Source organism: Mustela erminea, chromosome 5, assembly GCF_009829155.1.
Source record: "Mustela erminea isolate mMusErm1 chromosome 5, mMusErm1.Pri, whole genome shotgun sequence".
NCBI classification, from domain to species: Eukaryota; Metazoa; Chordata; class Mammalia; order Carnivora; family Mustelidae; genus Mustela; species Mustela erminea.
In genome coordinates this window covers 89146348-89167629 of record NC_045618.1, presented here as the reverse complement: position 1 = coordinate 89167629, position 21282 = coordinate 89146348, and the positions used below count along the sequence as shown (strand labels likewise).

The window sequence follows — 21282 nt, the reverse complement described above, 5'->3', positions numbered from 1 at the left end:
AGAATGGAGGAGTAAGAATACCTCACAAGAAGTATTCCAGAGAGCATCTGCAGAAATGCTGGCGGGAAGCATTCCAGTTACAGTGCATGACTGCTTTGTTCAAGAATGTTTCACCTTCTGTCTTTTGGCACAGAGGACAAATTCCAAGTAAACAACTAAAAACAACCAACTTCTCAACAGACGTATTCTAAGACTTATTAGTTATACTTAATTATCTTTCCTTTCATAATCATATTAACGTGTGAGAAGACTAATAATAATAGAATTCACGCCTGAGGAAACACACAAAGAAGGTTAAGGAAACGTTCTAAAGATACTGAGTCCAAATACAATATTTCTATAGCAAATTTCAACATTCCCCACTAAAAACAGTAATTATCTTACAAATTAAGAGAAAAGCAAGCCAGATAGAAAACTGTCCAAAAGCTAGTGAATGAACTAAGAGGATCCCAACTCTGAAAAAATACTATTTAGACAAATCAATTAGAATATAATCAATATTGACTTTTAAGAGTGTATTAATTTGGGACTCCTGGGGGGCTCAGTTGGTTAAACGGCTGCCTTCAGCTCAGGTCATGATCCCAGCGCTCTTGGATCAAGTCCTACATCGGGTTCCTTGCTCAGCAGAGAGCCTGCTTCTCCCTCTGCCTCTGCCTGCCATTCTGTCTGCCTGTGCTCGCTCTGACAAATAAATAAATAAAATCTTAAATTAAAAAAAAAAAAGAGTGTATTAATTTGTTGCTTTTGGCCATTCATGTCTACTTGCAAGAAAGAGAGCACAACCTTGATAAGATAATCAAATGGGAAAAATCCATATAAAGCATTAGTTTTGAGCCTCAAAGCTATTGAGAAAAGTAAAAAACTAACTAATGGAGTCTTATTTATGGAAAACTAGCTGATTTTATTATTATTATCAATACCAAACAAGTCTTTAAATCAATTAAAATTTATTTAATTAAGCATAAAGTTACCTTCACATTTGTCTACAACCATAGTAAATACAGTTCTTGGCAAAAAGTTCTTTGGAGTTTAAAACATCCCCAACTGCAAGATGACATATAAAACTCCCATTGTTTATGTGATAGTGGATTTGTTAATAAAATTAAAATATACTATCTAGAATAAAATAAAATGGAAATAATTTACTCATAAGATTCATATTTAAATCATCTTTATTTACAAAATACTATCCTGAGAGTTTTAATTCCATTAAGCTCTTATGTGAGCAAAAGTATAATAGGTTAAGTAACAGCCGTTACTTAAACTGAAAATAAGAGAGAAGTCAAAATTACTTTTGAAGAGAGATCAAAAACATGTTAAGTTTCTTGCTGTGGTGCTGGATGTTCAGTAGTAGGCTCATTTGAAGGTGGAGTCAACCCTGATGGGAACTCACTTCTATTTTCAGCATGTGGGGGTGGGGGAAAAAATCCAGCTCTTGGGGGAAGAAAAGGAGGAAAAGCTCTCGGTGGATAGACATTTCTCACTGTTCAAAGAGATTGGTAAAAGACATTTTTTAATTTTAAGTACCTGTACTTCAGTTCTATTAAATGATTAGCTTATAACTTACAATACCTATGTTCATATTCAAAAACTGACCCCAGAATAATTACTTGATCTAACAAATGAATTTTTACAACATTGAGTAAAAGCATACTCTCTTCAGTTACACATGATTGAAGGGAACATCACTAACTTTAGCCACAATTTTTGTCCTATGAAGACCTAACATCTTAACACTTTTCAAATTATTTCAAAATACATAATAAAGCTTGATTAAAAATTTTCATGTCATATAATTTTCACCAGACTTAAATTAAATTAAAAAATTTTCATGTCATATAATTTTCACCAGACTTAAATTCTGACTAGTAATTTCCAATTCTAATTTTATACTATCCTAAAACATTTACAGTTAAAAGACTATCTTGATGAAACAAGATGGGAATGGGAGGGAGACAAACCATAAGTGACTCTTAATCTCACAAAACAAACTGAGGGTTGCTGGGGGGAGGGGGTTTGGGAGAAGGGGGTGGGATTATGGACATTAGGGAGGGTATGTGCTTTGGTGAGTGCTGTGAAGTGTGTAAACCTGGTGATTCACAGACCTGTACCCCTGGGGACTAAAAATATATGTTTATAAAAAATAAAAATTAAAAAAAAAAAAGACTATCTTGAATTTCCCCAAAATTCATCTTAGTTCACCTTAAACCTTAAAATAGAGGAGAAATGAGAGAAAAAATACCATGTCAGGCATATACTAGCCTCCCGCCTAGTGTTTGGTTAACTATTTATTTTATAGAAACCTAGAGTTCTAAATGGCAATGTATAGATATAAAAGCAAAAAATTGTTTTTTTCTTATGTAAGGCTATGAAAGAATTTCAATAAATTCAACAATTAGTCTAAACATGATAAACATATTTTGGGTTTTAAATAAGTAGGACTGCATAGGAACTACTTATGAAAAAAACTTTTTTAAAAATACTTTAACCAGTAATTTTAATGCTAAAATATAAGCTGTAATTATTTTTACTAATTGATGCAGTAACCACTTTCTAATCAAATAAGATACAAATAATTTAAGTCTTAATTTAAGACTGCTGCAAAAAAAACAATGATTTTTCCCAATTACTGAAATACAGAAATAATTCCATATCATTGGGATGAATCACGTGGAAGCCTCATTACGGTCTACAAATGGCTGGCTGCCTTTCCAATTTGGAAAAGTAATGATATACTACAGTGAGAAAAGCTTAGAATTATATCTTTGATTTACTCTGTAAAACACACACTAAGTTTAAAAAAAAAAACAACGTACTTGCAAATGGCGGTGGCGGTGGGCCAGCAAAATCCCTTGGTGGGAAATAATCTCGAGGAGCTCCATACATGCTTCCTGGAGGAGGTGGAGGAAAAGGAGGACCTCTTCTCATGAACGGACCCCTTGCATCCACTGGAAATAATGGAGCCCTGAATGGAGCAAGAGGTGGAGGAACAAAGCCAGGGCCCGCTGCTTCACTTTCGGCGGGGAGAGATGAATCAGGCACATTTAAATTCTGTAACAAATTGACAAACAGCGGTCACTAAAGCAACAGCAAAATTTGCAATAATCTTCCTGAAAAATCTTAGGTTTAAAAGAAAGCAGTCTATAATAATCTTAATAGTTTCTTCTGAAAGATTCTATTTTCTACATCAGATGGATTTTTGCGATCACAAATATTAACTGAAAAGAAAGTAATACTCGGGCTAAAGATAAAACACAAGAGTAGTCCAAGAGTACCAAAACATACATTCTTTTATCAAGTACGTACTGAAAAACAGATGTTTATGTATTTTCTTTTTTTTTTTTTTTAAAGATTTTATTTATTTATTTGAGTGAGAGAGAACATGAGAGGGGAGAAGGTCAGAGGGAGAAGCAGACTCCCCGTGGAGCAGGGAGCCCGAAGCAGGACTCGATCCCAGGACTCCAGGATCATGACCTGAGCCCAAGGCAGTTGCTTAACCAACTGGGCCACCCAGGTGCCCTCTGTTTGTATTTTCAACATAAAAAAGGTGACCAAAAGCAAAAATTGTAAAGGTAATAACAAAAATATACTTTAAAACATTCAAATAAAAATTGAAGGGGAAAATCCAAATTCCTGTTTAACTTTAGTAAGCTAACTCAAGCCTTTAGCCTATAAGTTGTACTGTATCACCATAGTGTATAATCCAGAAAAGAAACAACTATAGTGCTATATAGGGAGTGTATATATTTGTCAAAATGGGAGAAGCAGCTTTATATCAAGAAATCGATTGCCAGCTAAATTTCTCTTCTAATAAACCAAGAGTCTGAAAAGCTCCTGAGCACATGGATAAAATTCCACTTTCAATACTTACACCAAGGTCGTCTTTGTTATCATTTCTAGTGGATTCCATTTCTGAAGAGATTGGTCCATCTAAACATAAAAGTTAAACCATGAAAAATATATGACTGATCACTCCATTTCTACCGTATCTCCCAATCACAAGGGATTGTTGGTATTTTCTCATTCTCCCATTAGTACATAAACCAGCCCGATACCAGCATCCTGCATTGCGGCCGCAGGAACAGCTTTAGGTCACTGGAAACTGTGGCACACTCAAAAGTTCTGCAAAGGCAGGTGGCAGGAATTTCTGTGGCTTGTTCCTAGGCAACCCTGATGCAAGTGCATCATTAGGAGACTTCTGGAAGGTGGCATCCCTCTCCCTTATCCATCTTTCCTTCCTTTCTTTTTGCCCTCCCTCCATTCTTCCTTCCTTTTCCTCTTTCCTTCCTACTTTCCTAATCCCTCCATCAGGTAACAGAGACTAGCATTTGAATTTAGCTACTGTTCAAAATAAACGTTCCTGGACTTCATCTTCACCAAGAGCTGCTCGGTCCATGAGAAGGTAAATTCAAACAACCCTCTCTCCGACCACAACACTTATCCCTCGCCTAGCCTTCTCATTTAGTTATTCTCACTACACCTGTTCCTGTCACAGAAGCTTCCAGTCCTCTGGTCTCCCTCCATTTTCTTTAGTTTCCTCCTCTCTTCATTTCCACCCCTAATTAACTAGACTTCTAAGTCCATCACTTCATCCAATCATCGATGTCCTTACCCAGCTGGCAATATTTCGACATGTACGTGACAATATTCTAGCTCCATATTAATCCAACCTTCCACTTCCACTCTACCTATACCTGCAATTCAGCACCTCTGCAGGTAAAACAAATCAGATTTGTGTACAGAGCCCACTCCAAGCTGATGGATTTTCAGCCATACTTGCAGCTGCTCAATGACTAATCATTCTGCATCTTCCAAACCACATTTCTCCTCAGCAATTTTAAATCTCCATCTCTTCAAACCTACTAAACCAGTCACTTAGAAACTCCCTTAACTTTCTGTAATCAAACAAATAAATCTATCAGCAACCAAATTCGTATGATTTTTCCTCCCCTTATCATGGAGAAGTCTCCTTCTAGACGACCTATGACCCTGGTTCTGTGCGCTGAATCTCTCCCCTTCCTCTCTGTTGCCTCCCTCTTCCCTTTCTGCTAGACCCATTCTATCAGCAAGTCTCTTCCAACTACTACTTAAAAATGACACAGAAAAAGAAAATTCCCCTACAGCTACCCCTCTCTTCTGTAATCAATACTTGTTCTATATATATTATTTGGAATTCCTCTCATTTTGTCCTCATTTTACTGCAATCTATTTGCAACATCCACTACTCCACTGAAATTATTTTCCCCAACATAAAAAATATATATTTTTTTGCTAAACTAAAAGACACTTTCAGTCCTTCTTTTATATTATTTCTCACCATTATTGACCACTCTCTCTCTCTCTCTCTTTAAATTCTCTCAGCCTTCAGTTTTTGTGATGGCACCCTTCTCTATCTTCCCTTGCGAGCCACTCCTTCTCAGTCTCTTTGGTGGGCTTCACTACCTCTGTCTATCCGTAAATGATGGTCTCCATGGAGTTCCCACCTCCGCCCCATTCTCCTTTCATTCTCCTTTTGAGAAATCCCATCCACTCCTACACCTTTAATTTGATGTATACCAACTAATGACTTCCAGATGTGTGATTCAGATTGTTATTCCCCCTACTAGGACTTCAAAGCTTGAACTGCCTCTTTGAATATTCATGCAGGTGTATCACAGGTGCTGCTAATTTTATAAGTTCAAAATGTAACTTATAATCTTTCCTGTCAAATTTGCTCCTGTTCCTTGTTCTTTGTCTCAGAATGATGAATGGCCCAGATGCTATAGTCAGGAATCTAGGTATCAGCCAAGACTCCTTCTTCCCCCACACTCCCACAGGCTTTCAATCCTAAATCCCCCCAATTCTCTTTTCTCTATGTCTGCTTACATCTATGTATCCCTATCCCCTCTGCTAAATCACTACCCACTTACTGACGTAGATTCCTGTCACAGACTCCTAAAAAGTTACCATGCCTGCAATCTTAACTGCTCCCTCCAACCTATTCACCATAAACGCATCCACAGTAATTTCTCTAAAATGCAGATCTGATTATTTCTTTAATGTGTTCCCATTACCCTGTGAACAAGGTCCAAGTTTTGAACAGGTTTGCAAGGCCCCGAGAACTCTATATACTGCTTAACCTTTTCACTACTCGTTTCAATATTCCCTGACTCACACTCCATGTTGCAGCCATAATTTATTACGACTTTGTAAGTCTTAATCTTTAAAGGTGCTATTCTTTAATTCTAGAGCATTACTGCCTGATGGATATATAAAATATATGAAAGATATATATATATATATATTTCTTTCTCCACATTTAATTATTAGCTTCTTATAGGCAGAAACTATACCTTATTATAATTATATTCTCTGCCATGTCACGTAGGGCACCTTCTAAACAGTAGACACTTAAAAATTATCTAATTGGATAATTAGATTCCAACAACAAAAAAGGACATGTAAGAAACGTTAAATAGCATTAGTTTAAAAATAGACATCCAATCACATATACACTGTCACTCCATAAAGTTTGAATTAATGAGGGAAAACAATTTCAAAATCCAAAATCCAAAGGTTAGAAAGAAATTATTTAATTAAAACTAATTTTAATTAATCTAGGCCATAGATCTCCTTCTCTGCTTACTATTCCCAAAAGACTCCTTTTCTAAAATAATAAATATTTCAGCCAGATAATGCCTAACCCCGCCTTGCAATGTATTCCCTGTCCTGAAGAAACATTTTACCAATAAATTTAAGTTTCTATTTGCTTTTAATCTTTTTAACGTTACACTCTTCTGACTAATACGCTGGATATATATATTTCCCAATTTTAGAGGGTTGCTGTGAGGTGGTTTAAGGAAAAGAGTGCCTGACAAATAGTAGGTTGCTCAATAAATGTTAGTTAAATCTATCTTTGTACGTAATGTTTAAATAAGGTACTTAATTAAAGCAACAACAAAGCAAATTATTTTTCTTGTGGATTTTCCCATTTCCATTCACTTTCCCGATTACCAAGTAGGATATATGTAAGTGGACTGGTAAATTTTTAAAAATTAATCATGGAATAGAGTAAAATCGGACATCATAGCTAAATATAGTAAACCCATTACAATAATGCCCAAATCAACCATTAACACATATGCACATGCCATGGATACATACAATATAACAAGAAACATAAAACTAGAAAGTTTCAGGAAAGATTTTGGCATCAGGAGCTACCAAAGATGTCCAGTTATTAGTCCTTTTTACAGCTTCCAATTCTTTCATATGCCACCATTATTAAAAAATATACACATACACATAAGTATTTCTTACCCACTTTATCCGAAGACGGCATATTAATACTTCTGAGTTCTGCTGGCCCAGAGAGTCTGCCAGAATTAGAATAAAATCTGTCTTGCCTTTGTGGAGGAATAGCTGGATCAGGATATGGTTGGCCTAGAAAACAAGTTTGTAAAAATAAATCAAGTTTATTTAAGTTTAATAGATAGAATATAGACATTTCTCTTGCTTCCTAAAAAACTGAACCACATTCTTGGTAGACAATAGTAAATAATTTGAGGAAATAGCAAAGAAAGAAAAAAAGGAATATGTTGTAAGTGTATCAGGAAATTCAGCAAAACAGACACTGATAAAAGAGGTAGTTAACAAAGCAGATATCATTCAGAGGTCATCAATGATCAAATTTTTAGTAACTTCAGTATTTTGGCAGTTAGCACCCCTCCAAAACTAAAGGGGAAGATCTTTCACTCAACAGATGAACAGAAGGTTCACAATGCTCAGATTAAGGACGCCTGGACAGACACAAATCTGGGCACAGACTGTGACTCAGGTGCTTCTGCAACCACCCTTCACTGTCCCCAAGGGTCACTTACAATGACAAAATTGTCATTCCTGGGTACTTGTAGAACTCATCATTCTTGAAAAAAATAAAGGTAGTCTATCTCATCTTTGACAGGTGATGGCAGATTTTGACAGATTAGTTATGCATATGCTCAACTCCAAAAATAAGAGGAAAGTCAAAAGGGGTGAACTGTGTGGCTCTTTCTTATCCATAGAAATATGGAAAAACAGCTGCAAACTGCTTTCCATGACTGTCCTAAGCAGTGGTGCATAATGTGAACTCCACACATTGTTGGATAGGTCATTACTCATCTGACTCAGCCAGATGGGACCTTACTGACACACCTCTCCCACACAAAGCCAAGGAAACCACTCAGCATCAACTAGAGTTAATGGAAAGAATTATATTTAATGAGCTCCCAAAGGCCCAGGGATGTGAATCAGGAAAGAAAGATCTGGGTGGATAGCCTCAGGCTCATTTCCTCCCTCTTTCAGAATCTTAGCAAAAAACTGTCTCAATGGGTCTGAATTACTAGCCCAATTAAAGGAAGACCAATACCAATGACTGAGATCTAAACTAAGTTTTCCCCTTCTACTTCAAACATGGGATTAATTAAATGGCAGAGCTGGGCAAGTGGATAAAACAGGGAAGCCTGAAAACTTCCCAACTCTTTCTTAAGCAAGTCTCAAGATATCATACTATATCATTATTTTGCTTCTAAAATACATCCCCCCACAATATCAGCAACCTCAGAAATACAAAATCAAAAAGAAAAACAATTTTGCTACAGGCTTGCTATTTTATAAATCATATAACCATGGTGCCCTCCACTGGACAAAATAATTTATTCCTGAAATCTACCAGGGCTTAATGTATACATGGCACTACTTATATAAAGTTGATTTTGATACAGTCCACACTTTATAGTCTAATAGTGACAGAAATAAATACAATGTGGCCAATGCCTTACTAAAGAGGTATACAAATTATGAGTGGTGGCCTACTTAATTCTGACTGGAGGAATCGAAATCGTGGTATTATGGAGGACCTAAAGCTCGCCCTGAGAGAAAAGGAAGGGTGTACAAGTAAACAAGGGTATTCTGGTCAAACTCAGATACACACCACACATGATGTAACAAGATAAAGCTATGTGGAAGGCACATACCAATGAGACTGAAATACGGAAAATAAAGACAAATGGTTCCTTGTTTGCTTGCTTTCATACCTTTGTTTTCTACCATCCTTATAGGAAAAGACATGATTAAAAAGAAAGAAAGGGAGAAGGAAAAGATTGGGGGAAAAAATGAATAAAGGCTGCAAGTAAGTGTACACATCATTCTGGGGCAGTTTCATAAACTAAGAATTAGAATAAAATCCAAAATGCCTGGGTTAAACAAAAATATTATTTATCTCTTTTTATTCCATAACAAATCTTGGACTGTAATAACTCCCTGAGTACCTATTTTAATAATTCTGGATTCTATCACACAACAGAAACAAAAGAGAATTATAAAGATGGATAAAGAATTAGAATTTTTTAGAATTAATACTGGCTAATAATCAAGTACAATAAACATCTTCCTTCACAACATGGTGAAATAGTTAATTCTAATAGTTAAGGAATTTAAATGGAATGAAAAAGCAAAATTTCCAGAAAGTAGATGAATTTAAATGGAATGAAAAAGCAAAATTTCCAGAAAGTAGATGAAAGCAGCATGGATACAGATAGGTTAGGATTCTGCAATAAAGAGACCAATGGTATAGAAAGAATGCCTGAGAAACAGATGTATGCAAATACGGACATTTAATTTAATGTAAAGTGGTATTTCAAACTGATTAACCAATATATAGTATTGAAATAACTGTGTATTCAATGAGGGGAGGACTCCTCACACGAAACACTGAAACAGAAATAAAATACAGATCTAAAACTCACAACAAAATTTTAAGTTTTTAGAAGAAAACAGTATCATTTTGATCTAGGATCTTTTTTTTTTTTTTAAGATTTTATTTATTTGACAGAGAGAGATCACAAGTAGGCAGAGAGGCAGGCAGAGAGAGAGGGAAGCAGGGTTCCCTGCTAAGCAGAGAGCCCGATGTGGGGCTTGATCCCAGGACCTGAGATCACAACCGGAGCCAAAGGCAGAGGCTTTAACCCACTGAGCCACCCAGGCGCCCCCTATGAACAGGTCTTAAACAAAACAAAAATTCTACTAAAAATGGATTAACTTACCTATAACAAAATTTGGAACATATATAACAAGAACATGCATAATAACAAATTGAGAAAATATCTGCAAAAGACAAGATTAATATCCAAAATACACTAAGATTTTATTGGGGCCCCTGGGTGGCACATTCAGTTGAGCATCTGACTCTTGGTTTTGGCTCAGGTCATGATCCCAGGGTCATGAGATGGAGCCCCGCACGGAGCTTGGCACTCAGAATAGAATCTGCTTATCCCTCTCCCTCCCCCTCTGCCCCTCACGGCACAGTCTCTCTTTCTCTAATAAATAAAAAAAATCTAAAGAAACAAAAGAATTCCTATTAAGCAAGAAATAAAATGGATCAGGCAATTTACAGTAAATATAGATAATATAAATTACCAATAAACAAGAAAAGATACTCAAGCTCACTAATCAAAGAACTATACATAAAAATAAGATAAAAATTTTACCTCATATCACCGGAGATAATTCAAAACAGTTTTACAACTGTTTTATAGAAATAACTACTGTAGTTAGTCTGTAGAAATAACTACTGTAGAAATCAAGTATTGTAGAAATAACTACTCTCAAATATTTCATGCACAGCCACTCTTGAGGACAATAGGACAATATCAATTAACCTAAAAAATACACTAAATATGCTTATCCTATTACTCAGTAATTTCATTTCTTGGACTCATCTCTAAAGAACATATATGAGAGGGGTGTTAACTTTAGCACTGTTAGTAATAGTAAAACACTGGAAACATCCTAAATGTTCAACGGAGGATAGTGGATAAATACATTGTGGTATGTTTATATACAGAATTATTATATAGCAATAGAGGTAATAAGCTTTAATTAAAATGGAAAGAACTCAAGAACATGATGCTGATTAAAAAATTTGCTTAAAGAGAAAAAGTTATATATATATTTATATATATTTTTAAATTATATATGGATCTAAGTTTACACACACTGGCCTCATGAGTAGTCACCTCTGGGAAGGATGGATGCTAACGGCCCCAGGAAAGGAAAGGAAATAGAATAGAGTTCAACTAATATATATAGTGTGCTACTTCTTCCCTTTTCTTGGTCAAAAGATAGAAATTTCCAGTTATAAGATAAATAAATACTAAGGATATAATATACGGTACGATGACTATCGCTAATGCTGCTGTATGACACACAGGAAAGCTGTGAGATCCTAGAATTCTCATCACAAGGAAAACATGTATTTTTTTTAGTACCTATATGAGATGATGGATGTTAACTAAACTTATTGTGGTAATAATTTCACAATATATATAAAGGCAAATCATTATGTTGTACACAAACTTAAACAGTGATGTTTATTGATTATAGCTCAATAAAACTGGAAAAACATTAAAAATTTAAAAGTAATGTAACAAATACCTGAAGGCTCTGAGCATTAAAAAATGACAGATTTGGTAAAAGGGTGGGAACTTGGAAAAAGGTACCATTGTGGGGTGAGTTTTCCATTTTTTATATCTTAGCCTGTAGGCAGACCATTGTCAATCTGTAGCAGAGAGCAGTCAAACCTCATAGAAAATGTGGCTTGAAAAACCAAAGAGGAGAGTCCAGGAGAGCCAAAGAAGTGACCCTAAGATTCTGAGATTTTTGCCCCAAGTCAATGGCTCACCCCTGAACCACAAATGTATGAAGAAAGCTTAAAGCATTTTCAGCCAAGTCTAAAACTAAGCATTTTTAGCTAAGTCTAAACACTGAACTAATATTTGGACTGCTGTCTAGAGAACTGCTGTCTAGAGAAGAAAAAATCCAAGTTTGAGTTTGATCAACTTAACATTTTATAAAACAAAACCTACGCTCTTCAGAGAAATACAGCAAAATCCAGAATCCCCATAATTACTAGGATACAAACCAAATTATATAACAAGAAAATGTGACGCAGTTTAAAAGGAAAAGATAATCAACAGAGGCCATCCTCAAGATGACCCTGATGTTAGAATGATCATACAAGGTCTTGGAGCACCTGGGTGGCTCAGTCAGTTAAGCATCCAACTCTTGATGTCAGCTCAGACCATGATCTCCGGGTTGTGAGGTCGAGACCTGTCAGACCCTGCACTCAGACCAGGAGTCTGCTTGGGATTCTCTCTCTCTCTCATTCTCCCTCTGTTCCCACCCCAACCCCACAGCCGTGGGCATTTCACTAATAATAAATAAATCTTTAAAAAAAACCAAACCAAACAAACAAACAAAAACAATTATACAAGGTCTTTAAAGCAGCTATTAAAAAACTATATTCAGGAGCACCTGGGTGGCTCACTCAGTTAAACATCTGACTCTTAGTTTCCACTCACGTCATGATCTTGGGGTCCTGAGATCAAGCCCTGAGTCAGGCTCTCTGCTAATAAATCTTTTTTTTTTTAAAAACTATACTCAGGGTGCCTGGGTGGCTCAGTGGGTTAAAGCCTCTGCCTTCGGCTAAGGTCATGATCCCAGGGTCCTGGGATTGAGCCCCACGTTGGGCTCTCTGCTCAGCAGGGAGCCTGCATCCCCCACTCTCTCTGCCTGCCTCTCTGCCTACTTGTGATCTCTGTCTGTCAAATAAATAAATAAAATCTTAAAAAAAAAAAACTATACTCAATGAGATTTAGAAAATACTCATAATGAATTAAAAAAGAAGAAATCTCAGGAGAGATATCAAAAGTATAAAAAAGTAAAATTTCTAGAACTGAAAAATACAGTATCTAAAATAAAACTTTTACTGAATGGGCTTAATATTAACAGCAGAATGGAGATGATAGAGGGAAGAGTCAGTAAACTTAAAGACAGATCAAGAGAAACTACTCAACCAAAAGAATAAAAGAAAAATTGGAAACAAAATGAAAAGACTCAGGGATCTATGAAATAGTATCAAAAGGTCTAAAATTATAGACTTAAGGCAATTTTTAAAGGAAATGTAAAATATTTACTAATTTTATGAATGAACAACAAAAAAGTCACTACTGTCTGAATTCTAATCTCTGCTATTTGCCTAGCTATTTTAACTTAAGACTGTCAGCTATTCTCTTCAAGAACTCAGTGCAATAAATAAATGAGTGGGGTTGGGGGGAGACAGATTAGCGGTTTTTAAATATAGCTGCTCCTTAGAACCTCTGAGATAGTTTTTTTAGACATACAGACCTTACCTCTGAAGTTCATGTTCAGAAGGCCTGATTTGAGGTGGGACCCAGATGTATCTGCGTTTTCCTTGAAGTTTCCTAAGTTATGTCTGAAGATGAGTCAACTTTGAGCTACGACACTAGATTTTAATGAGGAGCTATGCAGTGCATTTGACAGGGACTCTTGGTACTAATAGCTTGTAAAGTCTCAAAGGAAAGTCCTCTATACAGGGGCTGTGAATTATTATCTTTATTTTTATCACAGCAAAACTTTTTAATGAATATTAAAGGCACGAAAGATGTTCTAAGTCACTCCCCTAAAAGATTCTTAAATACGTACATCACAGCAAATAGATTTCCAAATATTAAAAAACATACTCAGCTTTGTCAGAATTATTTGGGTAGTCATTCAGTCAACAAGTATTTGAACAGTATTTCCTGAACAAATACTACATCCCTAGCATGGTGCTCAGTGCTGAGGCTATAGCAGTGAACAAAGTGACACAAATCTCTGTCTTAATGAAGCTGTATTTGGTGATCTCAAGCAAAGCAAAACCACAGTGTAGGCAGCCACCATTTCTTAGAACATACACATACTACTACAGCAAGGGCTGATTCTCGGAATTGAAGTTTTTTTCCTATAATACTCTTACTCACTCCAACTCCTCAGGAAGGAATCAGAAATAGTATATATTTTTTAAATATAACTAATGTATACAAAGCAGGCATAGCTCACTACACATAACAGTGTCCCTGAAACACCATATTTAGATAAAATTTAGCTAACCAAGTCATTTTAAATACATTCCTTGGGAAAGTAAGAGCTATCAGAAAATAGAAGCTACCCGCCTTCCTTTGGGATATTCTTCTGTGACTCTTCTGGTAAATATATATATTTTAGCAGTAAATCTAAGACAGTTTGTCCAATGAGAAAATACAATTTTGGGGATCCCTCTTGTGTTCCCTCTTTCTTTGGGAGCTTTGTACTATAGTTCAATAAACTTTGCTTTACTGCCCACCAAAAAAAAAAAAAAAAAAAAAGAAAAGAAAATTTCAAGAAGGTAAACAGTATAATTGCAGAGAAGTGAAGGAATTTTTACATTTATGTTTATGAATGTATGCCAATTAAAAAGAAAAAAAGAAAAAAACCTGAAAAGCCCAAAACACAACAATCCCTAAAAGATATAAAACTAAATTCTTAGAAAGGCATGCTAAGATGATGATTGAGACTTTTTTCACTTTCCTAATTACACATTTCTCCATTACTTAGATTTTAAGACTTATTTATTATTTATTTGAGAGACAGCAGGAAGGAGGAACTGACAAAAAGTAGAATGAACCTTAAGCAGACTTTGTGCTTAGCGTGGAGCCCAGTGAGGGGCTCAAACCCACAACCCTGAGATCATGACCTGAGCCCAAATCAAGAGTCTGAGGCTTAACTGACTGCACCACGCAGGCACCCCACAATTGTTTGGATTTTCTAATATAAATATATATCCCTTCTATGAGCAATAAAAATAATAAAGATATTCCACAGGAGGGTTGGAGGGGAGCAAAGCAGACTTCTATAACCTGAACAATTACCCCTAATTATCATGTTTGGAAATTTATGCTACTGTTGTTTTCTAGTATGTATCATGGTTTTTCTTTTTTTTTTTTAAGATTTATTTATTTATTTATTTGACAGAGAGAGATCATAAGCAGGCAGAGAGGCAGGCAGAGAGAGAGGAGGAAGGAGGCTCCCAGCTGAGCAGAGAGCCCGATGCGGGGCTCAATCCCAGGACCCTGAGATCATGACCTGAGCTGAAGGCAGAGGCTTAACCCACTGAGCCACGCAGGTGCCCCTGTATCGTGGTTTTTCTTAAGACAGGACATACATGTACTCCTCTTTTCTTCCATTCCTCTATGTTGCACAGACTGGTTGCCTTTCAAATATAAATAATTATACTCTTTCCATACCTGATGGTGGGATCATCATCCTACGATCCTGCTCCCACGGAGGTGAAAGTGATCCAGTGTCTGAAGGTGCTCTGCGAGCATCAGTTAATCTATCACAGTTTGAGTCTCCTCTTTCATTGGTATTCTGATGGTCCAGAGGGTTCCCTGGGCCTCTTATGCCTAATTAAAGAAAAAAATACAATTGTTTCACCTAAAAAAGTATTAAAGACATATCATCAAATGAAACCCAGGCAGCTTGTAAAAAGTGAGAACAATCAGATTCCCACAAAGTTTCCCTAAGACACAATAGACTACAATTCTATCTTACCAAAGCCTAGGACAAAGTCTAGGACAAGGAGGAAATAATAATTTTGCAATGTATATAAACAAACAACTGTCTATTAAAGTCATTTAGAAATGTTACCACCATCATCATTTATACATAAATCAATGGCTAAACTGTGAATTATAAATACTAAGCCTGAAAAATAGGAGTATAAAGTAAATTGCAAAGTAGAGATTTCTATACCAGAATAGAATAAAATGGAATAAAATATTTATAAAATGAGGTTTTTGTTGCTTACACTAACACGCCAATAGTCAAAAAGAGCATGATTCTTTTAAAGCTGTCATCCTAGACTCTATATACCTATTTTAATAATTCTACAACTACTCACAGTATTTTTTAGAACAACTCTTTTAGAAATGTACTCAGATTAACTTAAAAGCCACTCAAGAAACTACATCTCAATGTTGAAACAGGACTTTACTTCTGTCCAAAAATGATTTTAACCAGTCTGATTACAAACTTTATACCCACCAGATAAATTTGGCTTTAAAGGGCTTTTAGCAATTTCTGAATATCAAATTCACCTTCAAAAAGAGTTCACAACTCTGAAGGAAAGTCTAAAACAAGAGTTTCAAAAACAACAGCACAGTTGGAATAAACACTTTGAACAAAGTAACACTCATTTGGATATGGAAATCAGCATGCTTACATTTATAAAAGATCATCATCATTATAAAGTTCCCTTCTTATGACCACAAAAAGGACAGTACCTCAATTAATAACATATTCAATTAAAATGGAAAAAAACAAATAAACAATTTTTTAAACACTAAATAACAAAATATGTTAATACTTTACTTATCTATTACTGAGGGGAGAGTAAGATCTTCCCAAATTTATACTGCCCAGAAAACAAAACCCCTTTCCTTTCAAGGAATAACTTTTATTTAAAAAACAACAACAACAACAACAACTTTTTAATAGAAATCTAAAATGTTTTCCACATTTCAGTACACCTTTAAGAGACTAAAACAAATCTGACGTTTTCTTGGTAACTTGTTCATATCAGTATAAGAATCCTATTATATATAAAAAAATATAATCTTTTAATATTTTTTTATCTACTCCCTTTGTACAGTCAAGAGTAAACTTTTATATTCAGAAGGTCAACTATCTCTTTTCCTTATACTTGTGTATTCTATTAATTTCCCTCAATCTTCCCTTCCAGCCTATTCATCCTTCTAATAAGTTCATTAGAAGAAAAAGGCTGGAAAAGCAGAAAATTAAATTGGTAAAAAATGTGCAAGAGTCAATTAGGCTGGGTTCATCTAGAGTGAAGCACAGATCTTTAAAGGAGACAAAGGCCTTCTTTTGATTGCTTCCTTTCAGAGAACCAAAGCATAGGCCAAATGACTACCAGGTGAAAAATTACAAACTTGAAAATGCTTTGCATTCACACCAAAAGTTACACTAAGGTTACTCTAAAAAGAAATTATTTTCCTTATACTCCATCTTATTTGAACATGTATCTCACCCAAACTTTCAATTTTAAAAAGATAATAAAACAAAGGAAAAGGGCACTCATCATCCTTCTTGGATGGGTCACAGGAAATTTACTTCAAAGCAACTCTTTTAAGACCTACTGATAACTTACCTAAAACTTCTGTAGCTTTTCTAAAAAATAGCAAAACACCCCTGCAAATAATCTAAACACATTATTTCTTGAAAGTAATTAAAAAGGAGAGGAAAGTAATTTAAATAGGAGAGGAGAAATCAAAGGTAATTTTCACTCTTACTCCAAATATTCAATTGACTACAAGCAATCCTTGACTTATGTTATTCAACTTCCAGTGATTCATATTTGCAGTTTAGCCAATTATACCCTGATTTCTAGGGCACTGTTTTTCAGACAGCTGGCTGCAACCCATCTTGGTGCATAAAATCAACTTACTCTTAAGCAGCAATTTTTTTAATGAAATGGAATAGAAATGAATAGAAAGTATCAGAAAGCATAAAAAACATGTAAATGGTTTCTATTACATTTATGTTGATGGGTAATAGAACATGAAAATATATTTCTTACTGTTCAGAGTAAAAAAAAATTAGGGGGAAGATGAATTCTAGTGCATTTATAGCACACATGTGAATTTAGAAATTAGTCCCCTTCCTAAAGTGCTTAAGGCAAAGCTCTCCCAGGACTCCAAGTATCAGTCTGCAACTCACTCTTTCCCTAGTTTTCAGTTCAAAGCCAAGACAAGAAAAGCTTCTCTCTGAAATGTCTCCAGGCTGTAAGCCCAATCAGTAGGTAGGACTGGGAGGTAGGAGAGACCAGTGCTAAGTGTACCAAACCGAGGATGAGGAAAGATTATGTACACAGGAGATGGGCAAAGGGAGAACATCGCATAACCATAAAGTAGAAAATTCATTCTCTCATTCTTTGAAGACAATCCCAAAGAAAGAGCTCCAAAAATATTTAAAATAATAGTAGGTTCAATTGGGAATTACAGCCTCCATGAGAGACTATTTTGATAAGTAGTATCCATTTCAATATATGAGCTTTTATAAGCTGGGTTTAGTTTGGTGTTTTTAGTCAGATTCAATATGCTAAAATCACTAATAAAAGGGGCAGAATGGGGGTCACAACACTGATGAAGAATGCTATCAGCTCTCATACAACACAGATGAGGCTAAAAACCTGAGACTTTTGATTTGGGAATAAACAGTACTTTCTAAATCTCTGCATTTTGCCACAATTCAAGAGAAAATTTTAAAGCAACCTGACAAAGTGAACAAAGTATGGTAAAAGATCAAAAGAGGAAAACTCCAGGTACATAGGTAACACAAGGGTGAGTGCTGAAGTAAATGCAGAAAGACCAAGAGCTAACGCATAGGTTTGAAATAGCTGCTGAGATTCTCAAAAACCCATACAGGTAGGTAACAAAGCAGACAATCTTGGGTCAGTTTCTCAAAGTATTAAGAAATCATCTAGGTCTCCTTTAAGACTCTCATCAAAACTTGGTCTATAAGATAGTACTTCTAATTCCTCCACTCTAAAAAGAAGGCTCTTTCACTTTCTGATTTTCTACAATAAAAGATCATGATAATAAAGTAGGAAAAGAATTTGGAATTTCTACATTTTAATAATATTTCATTAAAATACAATTTTATGCCATGTTAGATTGTTATCATATTTTATGTGTTCTTTATAAAGTGCTATAAAATACAGTTTTTAAGAAGCCGAATGATTTAAATAGATACACATCAAGTGCTTGATCAAAATATAACCTATTATATCCTGTTTCTAAGAGAAAAATATATTAAAATTAGATATCACAGAGCTCCTTTTCCAAACATAAGTAACCCACAATAAGTGCAAGGAATGCCTGTATTTTCCCAAGGTTTATTTTAAAGATAAGTTGAGATGAAAATATAAAATAAGGAAGAAATCTAGAGTAATAAAGATGTTTAAACAATATACCTCTTCCTCCTCCCCCTGGAAGCAAAGGTGAGAGTCTGAGTGGACCCTCCAACAAAGTTGGAGGGGAGAGAAAAGCTCTCGTTTCAGATGAAGGTCGACCCAATGGTGAGGGACCATATGGGGAATGCTCTGGAATAATTAAAACAGCATATTTAAATTCATAGTTTCAATTAGCTACACTATAGATTAGAATTCCATTTCAACAATTTCCATCAGGTCACCTATTGCCAATTTAAGTTTAATCCACTTCTTGAATACTAACTATGCCTTGGGTTTTGCTAATATGGGACAGAATTAAATATGGAACCCTAGGTTTTTAAAGTCTGTGTACCAAATAGATACACTAGTCAATAAAAACATTATCCTCTTGGTAACTAATACACTTAAATAACCATACACTACTAAGTAAAGGATAATGGTGATACTTAGTGATATTTTAGAGGTATAAGAGGATTTGCGGGCTATGAAGTTTGTTTGGTTTTGCTTTTAATGGCAATATGCTTCCAGATATTTTGGCTGGTGAGGGTTGTACTATTGTGGAAATGCAAAATCCTCTGAAGCATCAGAAATTACTTCTGATTCATTGCCACTGAAAATTCAGATCACATTTATTCATCAAATAAATCACTTTATAAATTAAATAACCAAGAGCCCTATCATTTTACAAACTTCACCACTCCCAAGTAATGATTATGCTTCCAAAGATCAAAAGTCAAGAACATCAAAAAACAAGCTTAAGTACCACCAAAATAATACTTTTTAAATACGTAAATATTATTACAACAAAAGATCAAAGTTTTATTTAATTTTTCTGAAACTTATGCTTTAGATCCAGAAGAGAATTCCTTCTGTATAATTCCCACCACTCCAAACTTTATTACTATTTGAAATTAATAATAATCTGCTATTTTGTTAAATGTAAAAATAAACTTTCATTTTAATGAAATTAGACTCTCAAAAGTGACTTTTATACCTTCAAAACAGTTATTAAAATGGAATTCCACCTATATGAAGATAGCTTTATTTTCACTGCCTTAGATGCTTAATTCCAATTCAACCAAACATTATTTTGAAAAATTTAAACTATTTGGAATAGGATGAGATCATTAAAAATGCTAAGTCTTTAATGAGTGGACAAAAATATTAAATACATCTTCCAAAGAACTGGTCCTCACTTGGAGGTAATTAAAGCAAAGAATGCTCAGATTGTTTTCCCACCTTAACTGATTCTTTTAAATAATTAAAAACGACTATTCTAATTCTTGTTTTTATATTTTAAGCAAATTCCAAAGATAGTGCATATATAAATAGTCACAACATTATTCCATTTAAGCACTCCTTATTCATTCTCCCCTAAAATAATTATGATTATTTATTATAATAATTATATAATTATTATAAAATAATTATGATTACCTGACTATGTGCCAAGCACTCTGCTTTGCAAGGAGCTCAATGTACTAAATAGACATCATCTTACAAATGCCCACTGAGAAATGGAGGCAGCAATTATTTACATTTTTTGCTAGGGAAACAAAACTCAGAAACCTGGGAGATTGTGCCAGAACTCAGAATAGAATCCTGGTTCCAAAATCTAGAATATTTATAAATAGTAGTATTAATTTATACTAATATAAAAGGTTATGTGCAATATATACATATATATATATGTATTTTAAACAAGGGTTTAAAAAAAAAAACTACCTCTGCCAAATGCTGTATTTGGAACATCAAGTGCATAAGGATCTTTTTCTAAAAGTTCAAATTTAAACTCTGTTTCAGTTAATCTGCAAATAAAGAACAAACATCTCTAAGTTACTCATCCAAGAAAAGCACCCACATTTCAAGAAAAATGCCACTACCAAGTACAAGGTACTTTTCACTACCTCAATATCTACATAGAAAAAACATGCTTTAAAATTATTTTGATGAGTAATATATGTAATTGTCAAATAACTATATTGTACACCTGAAACTAACAGAACACTGTGTGTTAACTATACTGGAATTAAAATTTTAAAAAGAAACCAAAAGAGGGGCGCCTGGGTGGCTCAGTGGTTTAAAGCCTCTGCCTTCAGCTCAGGTCATGATCCCGGGGTCCTGCGATGGAGCCCCGCATCAGATTCTCTGCTTGGCAGGGAGCTTGTTTCCCTTTCTCTCGCTCACTCTCTCTGCCTGCCTCTCTGCCTACTTGCGATCTCTGTCTAATAAATAAATATTTAAAAAAAAAAGAAAAGAAAAGAAAAGAAAGAAAACCAAAAGAAACAAACAAACAAATATTCTGACCAAAACACCTTTCTATAACCCCACTACTTATTTTGGGGTAACAGGCTTCTTTTCGCCTAATGATAGTGATGTTTTATTGAGTTTTGAAATCACTTTATTTTGTTCTGTTT

General features: G+C 34.9%; 1 protein-coding gene across 8 annotated transcripts in view; it reads right to left on the bottom strand.

Moving 5' to 3' along the window:
* Positions 1–1149: 1149 nt before the first annotated feature.
* The window catches only part of MIA2 (MIA SH3 domain ER export factor 2), an 83616-nt gene continuing 63483 nt past the window's right edge, over positions 1150–21282 (bottom strand). For 4 of the 8 annotated variants that reach the window (XM_032344094.1, XM_032344098.1, XM_032344097.1 and 1 more), the window contains 7 exons: positions 20591–20673; positions 18887–19015; positions 15141–15299; positions 7300–7422; positions 3872–3930; positions 2817–3051; positions 1150–1483 (listed from right to left, as the gene is read on the bottom strand). In XM_032344094.1, the coding sequence (XP_032199985.1) occupies positions 1317–1483; positions 2817–3051; positions 3872–3930; positions 7300–7422; positions 15141–15299; positions 18887–19015; positions 20591–20673 (955 nt within the window). In that variant the 3' untranslated portion in view covers positions 1150–1316. Of the gene's footprint in view, positions 1484–2816; positions 3052–3871; positions 3931–7299; positions 7423–15140; positions 15300–18886; positions 19016–20590; positions 20674–21282 lie in introns of those variants that run through there. The other 4 variants (XM_032344095.1, XM_032344099.1, XM_032344100.1 and 1 more) reach the window with 2 other exon arrangements.